Genomic DNA, 17,463 nt, shown 5'->3' with positions numbered 1-17,463 from the left:
TTACAGTTGCAGTACACGACACTGTACTTTTATTAATGTATGAAAAATGGACGGCGACATGGAATGTTAAAGCAAATCGAGTCCACACATTAAGGCGCATAGCTTAGGCTGAGTTGTACCATCTTACTTTAACTTTGACAAACGTCAAAAATCTGTCAAACTATATACAAAAACCACCGGTTTTTGTTATTGTTACGGTTAAAATAAGTTGGTGTCACCCTGTGCGTCCACGCGCACTGTGAGACCTCATAGTAATGTTTGTGAATACGGGCGTAAGGCGTGTAATTGTGACGCTACTGTCAAAACGAGACTCCCTTAAATTTTCTAGGACAATAAAAATGTGAGTTATTAAGACTCTTAGAATGAAGTGTTTAAAAAAAGATGTACTTTATAATGATTTTTGAATGGTGTCAAATATGTAATTGGAGTAGGAGACTTTCTCAACTTTGTCTAGTTCTCGTCTCTCTTTCATTCAGAAGTAATTATTATTCACGTCGGCAATCTGCTAAGAACGTCTGAATTATTAATAGTCACCTTGTATTCCCATAATAACGCGCACATAATAAAGAGCCCTTGAATTATAAACGACCAGTGTGATGTTATTAGAATTTAATTAACTCTGAAAATTCATCCGCTTTTAACGTTTCATCGCAATTGCCTACTTTATCATGATTAAAGCGATGTTTATTAGCAAATGACGGTAGTTTAACACGTCCGATGTTGACATACCCGCGTCCGCAACCGTGTCGCGGTCAACTAGTATCATTGGGATTAGTTGCACACGAAATTTGTGAATTTTGAACGGATATTTAACGTCCGATTGCGAATAACATTGAACATATGTTACAGTTAAGGTACAGTTACACATGCATTATTAGGATGCTTAAAACAAGCGTGCAATTAAAACTGACACTTTTGCTTTTGTTCAGCATTTTTGAGCACACTTCTAAATACTTAGGCTGAAATGCTTTATCATCGCCCAGCAAGACATTTATAGAGTGAAATGGTTTTATTTTTTCATAGAAAATAAAAAAAAATAGTACTTAGTAAAATTAGCATGAAGCAATGTTTCGACACACAATGCTATTAAGTAGCAATTGCTCAATAGTAGCATGCTTTCGTACGTAAGCGCAGTTATAACGCAGATTTAGGAATCTGCGTTATTCTGCTAATGGCACATATTGCCGATTTTTGGAAACCTAATTAACTAATCAGTGAGTTTGCAACAGCGTGCATTTTCTAGCTCAAAACTAAAAATTAAAACCAGCGCTTCGAGATCATCATTTGGCAAGTGCTGAGAAGAAGCGCCGCGACAAACTCAGTCACCACTGTTTGCCGCTTGATGTAAATAAATAGATAGATATAGCAGTAGTAGATACATGATTAAGGAGCACTCGCTCGATGTTGTCAAAAAGTTCCAAAAAATTGCAGTTGTAATGTAGTCTGATCGTTCTAACGCAATTTGTCACGCTTTTGTTTCCATTTTAAGTAAACAATGCTATGAATTTCAATTTTGAAGAGAAAACAGTAATTTGCGCTCTCGCTCCATTAAGTCTAATTAACTTTTTTATGAACGAACGTCTGGAGGTCAGGAGAGGAAAAGACAATTATTATTATACAAAAATCTTTATATAATCTAGCTTTCACAAAACTAGTCGATTATGGGACAAGATACATACATACATTTTAATGATAGCACCATAGATACATCATTCATAGATACCATGAAGCAACATGCATGCACTGAGTGCGAGAATCGTTCCAAAGGACGTCCACTGCCGGACGAAGGCCTCCCCCAAGGATTTCCATGATGACCCGTTCTGCGCGGTCCGCGCATCCAGGCTCTTCCCGCGACCTTCACCAGATTGTCGGTCCACCTAGTGGGAAACCTGCCCACGCTACGTCTTCCGGCCCGTGGTCGCCACTCGAGAACTTTTCTGCCTCAAAGGCCATCGTCTCTACAAGCTATGTGCACCGCCCACTGCCACTTGATTTTAGCAATTCTGCGAGCCATGTGTTATGTAGTCTCATCAATCAATATTGTCTTTCAAAACCTATCTCTAAAAGGCGAAGGAATAAATTATTATATGAGTGCTCGTATAAACCTAGACTGGTTTGAAAATTGAAATACAAGATCCGCCTTCGAAGTAGCGGCAGATAGACGATATTAAAATTGTATAGGTTTCAGATTAGAGGCTCAGTGCTTGTGTGGCATTGATTAATGTACGAACGTGTACGTTGTAAACAATTTTTTTTTTTGTTTTTTTTTTGTTTTTTTTTTTATCTTTATTTGGGACAACAAACAGTTACATTGAGGGCTTATGTACTAAATCTTAATAATTTGAAAATTTTGTAACAATGTAACCAGCACCATTTTGTCATGTCGAACGGAATATTCTATACGTGTAGGGATTTAATACAGTTTAATGGCCTGCTTTGGTTGTTTAAGTTGGCGGTTAAGACAAATTTTGACGAGTACCTATATTTCATATCTGGAGAAATCAACATTCAAAGATTTATTCATGTTATTATGTAATAAAAGGAAACTATATTTACTGTAACATTATAAAATTAAGAGTGGAGAGGCTAACTTATGGATTTATCTTACATTCAACGTTTAACAGTAACGCCAAACTGAAAATTAGCGTAGGCGATGTATTAAAACTTACACACACACTTACACACACATGTTAAAAATAATTAATATTACTTAGGTACTTACAGATATTTTAGAACTTTCTAGAAATTAGTCGTAGTCGAAGTACGATTTTGCAGTAATAATAAGTAAATCTGTTAAGTTTTAACGAAAACATTTCTCAACAAACAATTTGCAACGTTGCAATTTCTTTCATTGTTTTGTTTCCACTTAAGCTCATCTCTATCGCAATTTTGTTTTAATTAAAATTAAAGCTAATTACTGTAAAAGCAACGGATGCAATGATATTTAAAACAGCTGGAATGTTAACAGCTTTGTTGTTATACAAAAAGATTGCAGCTTACTAATTGTAATTACTTCACTGAAAGAAGAATGCTTATTTAATCAAAGTTAAAGCCATACTTTAACGTATTTGGTAAACAATTAGGAGGTACCTACGGCGAGATATTTAAAATACCAAGTGGCTAATAAGCCAAAAAACTCGCGTATCAAAGAACGAAATAAAATGGAAATCATATTTACTATAATTGTTTCCAAGCAAAATTTTCTTTTTTACTCTCTTTATTTGAGAACAAATTCAAATTGGAATAAAAAGTTTTGCTTCACATTTACATTTTCGTGTAATTGAATCGGGCCATTAAAAAAGCTTTTATACCGTCAGTCATTACCATTCATTGATTTAGATTTGTATTCAAAAGTCTATTCATGCTGGAATATTGGAGAGGATACCATCCCTGGATTCAATTTCCGAGTGGACAGTCCCGAGATGGAGCTGAAAGAGAAGCAATCGAACGTAGTGCGGGATGCTGGTGCCTCAAATATTTGTGTGTATGTGTTTACTCGGAAACCTGTGCAAGTCGCGTTTTATGTCCAAACTCGCTGTGCCCGCGACTTCGTACCTACGCGTGAAAATAAAGCAAAAGTATGGAATCACCAACATGTGTTTTGTTCCGAGCGATCTTAAGAACTGAATGACTATGTATGTATCTGTGTTATCCTTTAAAATGGTACCAGTTTTATTTGTTTATTAGTCATTTTTGTGATCGCTCGAAACAAATAGGACGATTCCATATTTTTGCTCGCGAGTGTAACTACACTCATGTGTAATGTTAGTTGTTGCAACATTTTTCTTTACTGCTCCGCCCCTATTGGCTGTAGGGTGATGTTATAGCCTAAAGCCTTCCTTGATAAGGCCATCCAACATAAAAATTATGTTTTCAAATCGGAATAGTAGTTCCTGAGAATTAGCACGTTCCAACAAACTCTTCAGTAGTATAGACACTGGAAAAATTGACTATGTGACTTTGTTAGGCCAGGGTGATAAACAAAACCCATTTTAAGGCTTAGATTTTATAACTGAAAAATAAGTTTGGCATTTTTACAGTTTCAGTATGTGTGGGTTCCATTAAGTTATGCTTATATTATAATATCAGCATATCAAAAACCTTAATCTTGACTTCAAGGTACTCACAGTCCATACGAAACAAAATGTCGGATTACCTTCAGATCCATTAAACAATAATTAAACTAAGTTCTTAGTACAAATGAAATAGAGCTAGCTGTCCTTGGACAACCTTAAAACTTATCAAAGTTAAGTGGAGGGCTATTCTCAATAACAAATTCTTTCTGAAGTGGATATTTGATACGACCTCGAAAACTTTTTTGTGGATTAACCCATTATTGGTCAATTTTGACAGTTGATTGTCTGCCATGTGTTTTTAGGTTCAGGTTTATAATGTAGTCGTTGAATTTAAATTAACTATGGGTAGTTAAGGCAGTTTGTTGAGCCGTAAATTATTATTTAGGTAAATCAATGTAAATAAAGATATTTTGTATTAACAGCCCAAATATACCGGGAGCTTTTACATATTCGCAAGGCATTTCTATAAAGGAGTGTGTATAAATATGATTGAAAATAAAATAAAAATACAACGAACATAATATCATGTCCACCATGAGATTGTAGCTCTAAGTCTCAAGCCTTTAAAGTAATGCAGAATTGAAACGAGGATATGCTTTCTAGATGGAAAATACTTTGTTTTCCACGCTTTAGAAAGCGCTGTGACGACATTTTAGTCATTTTATCTATTTTGTTATAGTCCAAGAATCCTTAGGCTGAGTTGCACCAGCTAACTTTAACGGTAACTTATAACGGTAACTGGTGCTTTTTGTATGAAGTTTGACATATTATTGACGTTGGCTAATGTCAAAGTAAGATGGTGCAACTCAGTCTTAATGTTGCGGCAGTAATGAGGTCAACACATTTTAATTTACTCCTGAATCGTGACACTTTCTTCTGTTGGTTGTCCTAAACGAAATGCCTGTTACAACAGTCCAAAAAATAACAATTGGAATGATATTTTATGAGTCTTTTTGAGCTCGCATGGTTTGTGTATTTGCCATTAAATTAATCTAAACATCTTAAAATGTTGGATTGCGATCGCATTTGTTTCATACGTTCTACGTTAAAGATAACTAAATTAAAAATATGAAAAGAATAAAATAAAATTTGAATAATCGAAAATGGAACAAAGGAACTGGCAATAAACATTTTTTTATGCAGAACAAGGCAGGTATTTGACCGCAATCGTACCTGATGTTTAGTGAGATACAGACACCTAACTTTGACTATAACTTAAACGATAACCGGTGTTTTTTGTATGGAATTTGACAGATTTTTGACGTTTGTCAAAGTTAAAGTAAGATGGTGCAATTCTGCCTACGATTACTCGTATTTAATTAGGTACCTAATTTTGGAAATAAATATGTATTCTCTAACGGCAGGTGAGATGGGCGATGCAGCAGAGGGAAGTGAGGCGGACCAAGAGGGACCACAGGGCAGAGTGGCCGCGCCACGTGATGCGGCAGTCCAGTGCGCCTTCTTTCCCCGACCCACTCTTCAAGGAACAGTGGTACTTGGTAAGAATTTATTTTACACACAAATGAACAATATTAGTCGATTAAAGAAGGCTAAAAAATGTAGAGTTTTTTTGCATAGAAAAAGCTCTACAGTATGGTAGATACCATACTATCTATATATCTATTTATTTATGTAGTAGTAATATCTAGATAGTTAATGGGTAAAGTAAACACACTCAAGAATTCTTTTTCTTAAATTGTCATTATTTCAATCTGAACAAATAAGGTTCTTAAAGAGATGTAGGTAGGTACATTGGAAAAATATAAAAAAAAAAATTCTTTTTCCATTCTGACTATTTAACAGAAAAACGTCTATTGTGTGCCGATTTATTATATCTTTATAGACATTTATATATTTCGCTTTTATAAGCGAACTGATTGACTGACTGACTCGCATTTGCATGGGGTCTCAAATTTTGCATGGGGGATCCGTTTTAGAACGTAGCTGCTCACTAAGACGGGATTTTGCTAAATTTAACTCCTATGGGGGTAAAACGGGGTACACGCGTACGAAGTTTTGTTACTTATTGAAAGGTTTATGATGTCTTATTTAGCTATTCACTGTTATTAAAACTTCAAAGTTACACACCAATTAATCCTTTTAATAGCCGCTTTATCAGTAACAAACTGAATATTATAAGCAGAATAACAGTGTCCTGTTCTGGGTTCTGCCTCAGAGCAGGACACAATGTTGAGCGGAAGCCATTTTGGTTCAAACATGTACAAATACTTTGAACTGTAAAATTGTAATAATTGTTTTGGGCCCAATAAACATTTCTCTTCCTTTTTCTTTCTTTCTTTCCATGCCATAACTTTATCAGATGAAATAAAAATTAGCCCCGCTCGACTGTTTTGCTAATCGAAATGTTTTAAAAGCAGTAAACTGCCAAGTGATCGCGTAAATTTAATGAAACAATATGCTTAGCAGAAAACCGATACCTCGCTTAATGAGGAAACAAAAAACTCGAGCCTCGTTACTAGGGATGTCCTAAAACACTATTTTTATCGATATTTCGTCGGCCGTTTGGTGTGGTTCAGAACGGACTACTATGCCGAGAGGTCCCGGATTCGATTCCCGGCTGGGCAGAAATTGAAATGATGAATTTTAATTTCTGTGACGGGTCTGGGTGCTATATTTTTATTATTTATGTATTTACAAAAAAAAAGAATTTAAATATGTTTATATCCGTTTTCTAGTAGGTACCCATAGTACAAGCTTTGCTTAGTTTGGGACTAGAGGTGCAGTGTGAAATGTCCAAGGATATTTATTTATTTATTTCATATCAATCGTGCTACTATCGTATGGGTTCTAATAAACTGAGATCATACCCCAATGCCATTATTACTTTTACGTCAATCTTGCGTTCATTGATTGTTATAACAGAGATTCGACCTATAAGTCAGGTTTATGACCCGCTATTATGTCTAACATGGCTTAATCGCATCGTTCTGATTTAACTACGGATTAGATCACATGTTGATACGTATTGCGTTTTGTGTTAACTAAACCATCTATCAAGAACAGACAAAAAGTTAGTAATTTTTAGTTACTTCCTTAATTCTTTTTACTCTTGCTGACAATACATGTTGAATTGTTATCGTTCCAATATCAGATAATACAACTTTTTACGGAAACAACAAATTTGTAATACTGTTGCTCGTTACAACATTTTCCGGTTGATAAGTTTTTCCAACGATTTTACGTGCCGATTTGTATAAAATGGTGTCAATAATTTCATCGATACTCAAAAAATAGCGTGGGCCATCTCTAGTCGTAATACTTAAAAGTGGAGAGCTTAAGTACAGCAATAAAGGGAGAATTCCCAGATGGTACCTTTAATTGAGTTCTTCAAACAAGACTACCGATCCAGCTTTTAGTTAAAAGATCCAATTTTCTGAAGGAACATGTCTAAGTTACGTAAAATATAACCTGTTAGCCAATGTAAGTCACTTAGGGTGACGGGAATTATAATTTTGTACCTAAATTCTAGACACCGGTAAATTAAACCATACATTTTTGTTTCAAAATAGCATCTATCCTAATAACATAAATTATCAGTTTTTACCTTGATGTGCCATCGTCTGTTATTTTCGGAGTTTCATCAATTGAACATTCTGAAAATTTTATTTTTATAGTGCCAAATTTTGTGAATGAATGTTTGTTAAGTACCACTTGTTCACGTAAAAATTAGTAAATGACATTTGATTAAACTCTACAATTTTATACAGGGTTATTTTTTAAATACCAGCAACTTCGCAGCATTTTAGCATTGCTATTGACATAAATGCAACAACATTTTATTTTTAGCACTTAGTACAGTCACGGAATGAAAAGGTTCGTCAGTTTTCAAATTGATTCCTTCAACGAATCGCGAGCACATATTACCTTTTGAAACTATATTACAGAATAATCTCGAGTTAGAGAAAATAATCTTTAACTGTTCGTTGGTAAAGTTCAAAATTATTCAGATCAAAGTTGTTTGACGATTTATCTTGTCAAGAAGATTATTATGATTGATAAACTAAAACCTTCTTGTTGGTTCAAACTGCCATTATTATTTCTATTTAATAAAAAAAACTATTGTCAATTGGTCAATGTCATCATTGCATTGCACTGATGGGATAGAAAAATAAACAAGCAAAACCTTATTCGTTAGCAAACGTCATATGTATTTAAATGTTAGCAGCACTGTTTCTTTCACTGTTATGTTGGCAGGTTTGACTCTTACAGTACCTAGTGCAAGCGAAAACCGACACTAAGGTGACGAACCTTTTCATTCTGCGACTGTACATACTTAGCACATACTTAGCACGGAACAAAAAATAGTCGAGTCCAAGACACTAGAAAGTATCTAAATATTATTATAATAGAGTTATGCATAAAGGTAGCAGGAAGGCTCTGGACCCAGGCCGCTACCAACCGGGCAACATGGAAAGCATTGGGGGAGGCCTATGTTCAGCAGTGGACGTCCTATGATGATGATGATGATTTATGTAGAGTTAATTTATACACATTTATTATCTCTCTCTGTCTCTTAACTGCTCAGAATAAAAAATATTTCAAACAAAATCTCGGAGCTGTTGAGCATTATGATGTAGGAAACTTTTGAAAATACTCTTAATACTGACATTTAAAGTAAATGTACGTAAATTTACTGTTACAAACCGAGTGAAACGTGCCAATCTGTAAGCAAATTAGAGAAATGCTTACGAAAATGCGCGGTCTAGAAAGTTAAACAGCGCTCATGTGCAGTAGGTTTTACATACTTTTCTTGATTACATAGGTTATTTGTACCTATTTATTTGTGCGTAACTATATAAAGTTTTTTAAAGACTAAACTAAGAAACAAAATAGGATCGTACTTCAAGATTAACTCTTTGTTTCCTTGAAAGGTGAACTAAATTCTTAATTAAATGTAAACAACACTTGATTAGGCTTGATTATCGTTCGTTCGTTTCAGCCATATGACGTCCACTGTTGGACAAAGGCCTCCCCCAAGGCTTTCCATAATGAACGGTCCTGCGTTGCCTTGATATCAGTGTGCTTACCATGAGTTTACGTTAGGTGTGATCGCTAGCGACTGCGTAAAAGAATGACATTAAAATATATGACATATTGTACAGCACCCCTAGCGGCTACTTTCAAGAAATAAAAAAAACTTCTTAGATTTTTTTGACCTACTCGCTAGCGAGCACACCTTAACGTAAACTCATGATAAGCACACTGTTATTTCTTTTTTTCGGCGCTGACAGTTCAGTAAAATTATCTAAAATGGAATAAGTTTTACTGAATCCATTTCTCTTAGATCCCACTGTTACTTCTGAGAACGGTTATTCTAACTTGTGGGTAGGATGCGTCGTAAAACGTCTAGATCGAACCTTTTAGAGAATATACCAGCGATATCAATCGACTTTGCATTTTGATAAGCAATTTTCTTTAGTGGGGTTCGTGATAAAAAGAAATTAAATTGATCTTATTTGGGAGTGGAGTCGAGGAGTTTTAAGAAAGTGTAGAATCCCCTTATATGAAACGAAGCTTTTGTGTAGAGTTTATTAGGATATTTGTAAGTAAATACGATGATGCTAACCAATTTAGGGATTCTTACTTAGTTAAGCTTGAGTCAGTTGAAATCTATTGTTTGTAAAACTTGTACTGTAACTGTTTTGAAAAAAAATAATATACGTATTACCGTCAGTAACCCATTAAACCACAAGTGGTCGCATAAGACCGCGTAAAAAATTGATTCGCGAGGCTTGAAAGGTTAAATAAAATGTTTTTTTTTTAATTTCATTCCTGCCTGTTATTATACTCAATGAAGTTAGTAATTTTCTTGACCGATAGGTATGATGTTCTCGAAACATTTATATTAATTTATTGTATTCACTCGTGTCTCAAGACAAAAGTCTTCGAGCAGTGTGTGCTGCCAGTGTTGATTTATGGATCCGAAACGTGGACGCTTACTATGGGCCTCATAAGAAGGCTCAAGGTCACCCAAAGGGCGATGGAGCGGGCCATGCTTGGAGTTTCCCTGCGTGATCGAATCAGAAATGAGGAGATCCGCAGGAGAACCAAAGTGACCGACATAGCTCGCAGAATTGCTAAAACCAAGTGGCAGTGGGCGGGGCACATAGCTCGTAGAGACGATGGCCGTTGGGGCAGAAAAGTTCTCGAGTGGCGACCACGGGCTGGAAGACGTAGCGTGGGCAGGCCTCCTACTAGGTGGACCGACGATCTCGTAAAGGTCGCGGGAAGAGCCTGGATGCGGGCAGCGCAGGACCGTGCATTGTGGAAAGCCTTGGAGGAGGCCTTTGTCCAGCAGTGGACGTCATTTGGCTGAAACGAACGAACGAACGAACGAACGAACGAACGATTCACTCGTAGCTTATAATTTAATTACCTACCTCGTTTACCCGTTATCTAGAGCCTCTTCGTAACTCAACACTAAAGTCCATTATTCCGTAGCTCTCTTTTAGCCTAGGCGCAGACCACTGACTTTTAGTCGGCCGACAGTTGGGCCCGATTCTAATTTGTATGAAGAATCAGCCGATACCAAATCGGTGTAATGTGCGCACTTCTATACATCTCCATACTAGTTAACAGCCCGACCCAACTAACGGCCAACTAAAAGTCGGTGGCTTAATAAAATTGTGCCTAGGCTTAAACTTCGCAAAGAGCGTATTTGACTTGAGTCTTCTATACCAACCTGTATTGTGTCTAAACGTTTTTTCAATTAGTATTATTCTTTTTAGAACGGTGGCGCTGCAGACGGTCTCGACATGAACGTCGGGTACGCTTGGAGGAAAGGATATACGGGGAAGGGGGTAGTTATAACAATTTTAGACGATGGCATCCAGCCAAACCATCCGGATCTGTCGCAGAATTACGTAATTACTCTTTTATTTTTGTTTTAGAACGCTTTTAGTTTGTGACATTTAAATATGTTTTTGAATTGAGGATAACCTTCTAAATACACGCTTTTTTGGTAATAGCTCAGAGAGCTTTTATAAAATAAGCTTGCCTTGAAAATTCATATAATGAAATTCAACATGAAAATATCCTCCCTAATTAATTTTATACGAGACCTTAATATTTATTCTGCTATGTAACGAAAAAACTTTATCTACTTTTTGCTTAAATTAATTTGAATGTTTGTAAATTTATTCGCTCTCTGTTATTAAAACTAAAGCTTTTTTACGTTTATTAACATTTCAATGATTCTGTAAATGTTGCTTGAATCAACTCACAAGATTAAACGTATAAAACATTGGCTTTAACACGACCAAGCGATAAAACTGAGCATTTTTCTAGGATCCAGCCGCATCAACAGACATAAACGGGAACGACACCGATCCCACCCCGCAGGACAATGGCGACAATAAACATGGCACCCGATGCGCGGGAGAGGTCGCAGCGGTCGCTTACAATAGGTACTGCGGCGTTGGAATAGCTTACAACGCCAGCATCGGCGGAGTCAGGATGCTAGACGGCCTAGTTAACGACGCAGTCGAAGCACAAGCCCTCAGCTTCAACACACACCACATAGATATCTATAGCGCCTCCTGGGGGCCAGAAGACGACGGAAAAACCGTCGACGGACCAGGCCCCCTCGCTAGAAGGTACCTATTGTCTAATTGCATACGATTATTTAGCACTACCTCGCGGCTAGCTCATTAAAACTGCTTTGTTCCAGGGCATTTATAAACGGAGTCACAAACGGCAGAGGGGGCAAAGGATCCATTTTTATATGGGCGTCAGGAAACGGGGGGAGACACACCGACTCCTGCAATTGCGACGGTTATGCAAATAGCATTTTCACTATATCAGTTTCTAGCGCAACCCAAGGGGGGTATAAGCCTTGGTATTTAGAAGAATGCTCGTCGACTTTAGCGTCGACTTATAGTTCTGGGACGCCGGGGCGGGATAAGAGCGTCGCTACCGTAGATATGGACGTCCAATTAAGGCCAGATCATATTTGTACTGTAGACCATACAGGAACATCGGCGTCGGCCCCATTAGCAGCAGGAATATGCGCATTAGCACTAGAAGCAAACCCCTTGTTGACATGGAGAGACATGCAACATCTAATAGTCATTACTTCGAGATCCCAGCCATTAGAAAAGGAAGAAGGATGGATAGTTAATGGCGTTAAGAGAAAAGTCAGTCATAAGTTCGGTTACGGGCTAATGGACGCGGCTCAAATGGTCACATTAGCAGAACAATGGTCCAGCGCTCCGCCGCAACACATTTGTAAGTCACAAGAAATAAACGAAGACAAGTCCATTGAAACATCTTTCGGTTATACGATATCAGTACATATGGATGTAAATGGCTGCAGCGGCACTATGAACGAGGTCAGGTTTTTGGAACACGTTCAATGTAAAATTTCACTGAGCTTTTTCCCAAGAGGTAATTTACGGATACTGCTTACGTCGCCGATGGGGACAACGTCCACCCTTTTATTCGAAAGAACACATGACGCAACTAGTTCCAACTTCGATGACTGGCCTTTTTTAAGCGTACACTTCTGGGGCGAGAACGCAGAGGGCCGGTGGACTCTCCAAATAATAAATGCCGGGAATAATCACGTAACTCAACCTGGAGTACTGAAAAAGTGGCAGTTGATTTTTTACGGGACCGCCACTAATCCTATCCGGCTGCGAAATAAGGGTTACTATAATTCAAATAATGTGTACCAGGAGGAAAAAACCTATCACATAAACGATGTTTATGACGCATCTGAATATTCTCAATTTCTCAACGAGATCGAGCTTGGTATTTCTGATAGGCATAGTTATCCCAAGAACATTCCGTCGGCTCAGCGAAAAAATGTATTGGCAGATGCCAATGATAAACAGGTACAAAGATTATGCGACCCGGAATGTGATTCGCAGGGCTGCTATGGCAAGGGTCCGACTCAGTGCGTCGCGTGCAAACATTATCGTTTGGATAATTCTTGCGTCTCGAGGTGCCCGCCGAGAAGCTTCGTGAATCAAGGAGGCGTGTGTTGGCCGTGTCACGAGTCGTGTGAAACTTGTGCCGGGGCCGGCCAAGACTCTTGCCTAACTTGTGCACCCGCACACCTGTTAGTTATTGATTTAGCAGTTTGCCTACAACAATGCCCAGATGGCTATTATGAAGACCCCGACGCGAGTGCTTGCTTTCCGTGCGCCGAACACTGTTACACCTGCTCCGAAAAGGCCGACATGTGCTCATCTTGTGCACATAATTACTTTCTGTATAACGGCTCTTGCTTAGCAGCTTGCCCGCCCGGTACATATCAAAAAGATGATTTTAGTTGCACGCCTTGCCACGAGTCGTGCGAATCGTGTTCCGGGCCGAGCGAGACGGAGTGTGTTTCCTGTCGTCTCGGCGATTATGCATTAAAAAACCGCTGCGTCCCAAAATGTCCTTTAGGCTATTACGCCGACGCACAAAGGAGGGAATGTCTCTCGTAAGTATAAATGAATATTCTGACCTAAATCGTTTCCTTCAAATTACCCTTATAAAACAGGAAACAATTTTCTGTTGTCTTAGGTGTCCAATAGGATGCACGATTTGCACGTATGCCGTCTGCTCCGTTTGCAAAGAGAAATGGATTCTTACCAAAGGCGGAAATTGTTTCCCGGATGGCAATGACAAATGCGACACCAGTGAGTAATGTTCAATAAACAAAGATCCGTTCTCAATCGCTCCATTGAAATTGTAATCCGTATTTTTTTCACAGACGACGAGTATTATGAGGGAGGGCGCTGTAAAAATTGCCATTCCACTTGCGACAAATGTAGCGGACCAAATGAGTGGGACTGTTTGTCTTGTTCGAGCCCGTTGTTATTACAGGGATCGAGGTAATGGCACTTTATTAAGCCGGACCTTTCCTTATGCGAGAGAAAATATACATAGGATGTTTGTTTCTAGGTGTGTCGCAGAATGCGGTCAGGGGTTTTACCAAACGGCAGGGCGTTGTACGCGCTGTCCACATACATGTGCGGCGTGCGTTTCGAGGTTGAATTGCACGTCTTGTGCTGGTGCCTTAAGGTTGCAATCTGGGACGTGCCGAGTGACGTGTGCTCCTGGTTACTACCCTGATGAAGGGACGTGTTCAAAGTGTTACCTATCATGTGAGACTTGTACAGGTCCGAGAAGAGATCAGTGCGCGTCCTGTCCTCCTGATTGGAGACTCGCAGCTGGGGAGTGCAGGCCAGAGTGTCCTCAGAACTTCTTTCCATGGCAGGAGAGTTGTAGAAGATGCCACCACTACTGCCAAGACTGCCGTGGTGCTGGGCCGCAGCGTTGTACGTCATGCCCGCCTCACTTTTCCTTGGAAGGTGGCCTATGCGTGGAGTGCCTTAGTTCTCAATACTACGAGCCCAGGTCGAGAACCTGTGAGCCGTGTCATGATTCGTGCAGATCTTGCTCGGGGCCTGGACCGACCAGCTGCGTCACTTGTGCCCATCCTCTTCGTTTAGATAGGTAAGAAAACATACGAGTTCCATAACAGCATCTCAATTTCAAATTCCGTTTGATGTTGATAGAGCGATCAATTATTAAAATGACACAAAGAATGAGAGATGCCATTAGGAGTACAATAGTTTGTGTGTACATAACTGAGCTTTCAATTTTCAGGGTAAACCACAAATGTTTGCCGTGTTGTACAGAAAGTATGCTCTCATTTTATTTGAGTACGAATCAGACTACAGACTGTTGTCATTGCGACAAAGACATTGGTAAGAATATTTTATTTTTTGTGTTGTGTCTTACTTTTAAACTAATGATAGCTATATGCTATAAATTTAAAATGAGAGATTAATTGTTCATCACAAAAGTCATGTATTTTCTGCGAATAGGCTTTTTAAAGCGCTATCACTTCATTACATTATTCAAAAGATCATTAAAACGTTTTCATCACGGAAGGTATCCAGATAACCCTTTTTACTTTCAAAACATTTTTTCCGCGTCTAATTCCAAAGCGGTGTTTTAAAAAGCAAAGCTTTGCTCCTTTTAAGAATTCCACCACATAATAGTGTTTCCGTTTCTTTCGTAAACAAAAGTGTCGTTTCCAGGGGGCTGTCTGAACGGCTCGTCAGCTGGGAAGCGGCGAATCGCGGAGAACATTCGCTCGCACGTAACCGCGTCTTTATTCGTTGACGACGCGGCGGGCGCGGCGAGCTCCGACCGTACTTTGCTGGCGTGGAGCGTAGCGGCGACCGCGTTCGGGGTCATCACGCTTATCGTTATTGTGAAGGTAGTGTTTTGTTTGTTTTAATTATTTTTTACTGGTATTCTTTTTTTGAATGTTTTCTCTTAAGGTTCAGCCAAACCAACGCAATCACACTCGATTAGCCAGCGTGCAGTGATGGCGATCAATGCATTTAAGTCTGATCGCCATCGCTGCACGCCGGCTGATCGTGATCGCGTTGGTTTGGTCGAACCTTTACTTATTCCGACGAATAGTCCCTACGTCACATTGGAAAACAAACACTAAAGTGTGATTAGGAAATGACAATGCATGCAAAGTTTACATAACTATAGCCCAATCCATACATTAGTTTAATAAGGCTCTTAGACCTTAAGAATGACCTAATATTATGAATGAATAGGTAAGTACAAATTTTAATCTACACTCAAAAGATTAAAATCTGTGATTTATTTACTTAACTTTATCAAATCACTGATTTGAATCTATGCTTGACTTTGAATCGAGTTTTGATAGTCGTTTTGTTTTACGGGCCTATTAATCTCCTGTTGAGAGTGAATCAATAAAGGTACTAATTGTACCTCTTTGTTACTGACGTACGAAAAACACAGTGCAACGAGTGCTTGTTATTGCAATTATTTTGTAACATTAACTATTTTTGCTCTTTCCATCATAATAAAAGACTGAACTTGCATAATATTGCTAAATAAAACTACAAGTTATGTTATAAGTACACTCAGACGATAACTTCCATATAGAGAAACTAAGAAAAACTATTTTAGCTGAATGAGCCACAAAAGCTTTTGTATTACAAATCTATATATATAAAAATGAAACCCGTTTCGCGTTGTCACGGCATCACGTGTGAACGGCTGAACCGATTTCGATAATTCTTTTTTTTAAATGTTTGTGGAAGTCCAAGGATGGTTCTTACGGAAAAAAATATTAAGAAAATCTCTACGCTAAGGCGGTACGAAGTTCGCCGGGTCAGCTAGTTACAAATACTACCGTAGTACGCTACGGAACATATCGTAGCGCGTAGCCGCGTAGTAAGGCCGTAGCATTACTACGATGTTGCCGTAGGCCTGTAGTATGGAACGTCACTCAAGTTTGAATGTGCATTCAAGGAATGGGATTGTAGCCAACATGATTGGCTCAAAGCTCAATAATAGTAACTTATTAGTTGAATTGAGGTGGCCTTGACATTATTAAAATTATCATGTTTTAGAGTCACGTGGAATGATGACTGGGTAATGAAATCGAAATTCTATTTAGTCCGTCAGACAGATAATTAACAAATATTGGACACGTATTTTCTGTTTTTTTTTCATAATTTAATAATTACAGTATTATTTAATAATAATTGAGAAATAATAAATGTCGCGTGACGTCACTTTTGAGGAAAAAATCTAACCTGACGCAACGCACCATTTCAACTCGATGTAGCACTGTTATTATTTAATTATGAAAGAAAATAAAAAATACGAGCCTAATGTTTTCTAATTATCTGTCTGATGGACAAAAATTGAAATTTTGTCATCTAGCCTATTCCTTAACATATTTTTATCCTCAGATAACAACCAGAAAACGCAAACATCGGACTATGTTCCCGAAGACAGAATACTCCCAGCTGACGACAGTTGACGAAGACCTGGTCGCTCTGTCAACATCAACGACTACACTCAAAACTAGTGAGGTCAACGACCCATTACAGACTTTGTGTGAACTCGAAGAACCAACATAGCAATTTGAACCTAATGTCAATGTAAGTAGAGTAAAATTTACACTGCAGACTGATATGTAGACGTTTCAGTATACAATTTATGCGTAATATATTTGGTATACCCGTTGAATTTTACAGTTGTTTTACTGCTGAAACGAGTTTGTGAAGTTAATAAAATACTGTATCGCAATTATTGCTAGGAATAAAGCCTGGTTTGTATAATATTAATGTTATTATTTTAATGAAATACTCAAAGCAATCTACCTTATTATTATGTTTAAGATAGAAAAAGAAAAAGCTTAGGTGTTATTATTGAATTAATGCGAAAAGAAGAGAAAAAATCATTTTACTGTATTTTCAAACGTGTAACACATTAAAAAGTGCTAAAAATTTAATTTTGATTTTATGAATTATAATAATTTCAATTCTAATATTGTATCTTAAAAATTATATGATGCAAGCATTGATAC

At 38.0% G+C, this 17,463-nt stretch overlaps 1 protein-coding gene across 1 annotated transcript in view; it reads left to right on the top strand.

The window, feature by feature from the left end:
• LOC114356341 (furin-like protease 2) overlaps positions 1–17,028 on the top strand; it is a 43,966-nt gene extending 26,938 nt beyond the window's left edge. The window contains exons 3-12 of the mRNA XM_028309449.1: positions 5,441–5,575; positions 10,826–10,960; positions 11,385–11,692; positions 11,767–13,527; positions 13,611–13,726; positions 13,801–13,921; positions 13,992–14,546; positions 14,700–14,800; positions 15,137–15,318; positions 16,844–17,028. Coding sequence (XP_028165250.1) covers positions 5,441–5,575; positions 10,826–10,960; positions 11,385–11,692; positions 11,767–13,527; positions 13,611–13,726; positions 13,801–13,921; positions 13,992–14,546; positions 14,700–14,800; positions 15,137–15,318; positions 16,844–17,014 — 3,585 coding nt within the window. The 3' untranslated portion in view covers positions 17,015–17,028. The remainder of the gene's footprint in view (positions 1–5,440; positions 5,576–10,825; positions 10,961–11,384; positions 11,693–11,766; positions 13,528–13,610; positions 13,727–13,800; positions 13,922–13,991; positions 14,547–14,699; positions 14,801–15,136; positions 15,319–16,843) is intronic.
• The last annotated feature ends 435 nt before the right edge of the window (positions 17,029–17,463 follow it).

This window comes from Ostrinia furnacalis, unplaced genomic scaffold (genome assembly GCF_004193835.3).
Source record: "Ostrinia furnacalis isolate ACB-3 unplaced genomic scaffold, ASM419383v2 OfSCF2791, whole genome shotgun sequence".
Taxonomy (NCBI): Eukaryota; Metazoa; Arthropoda; class Insecta; order Lepidoptera; family Crambidae; genus Ostrinia; species Ostrinia furnacalis.
This window is presented reverse-complemented; position numbering and strand designations above follow the sequence as displayed.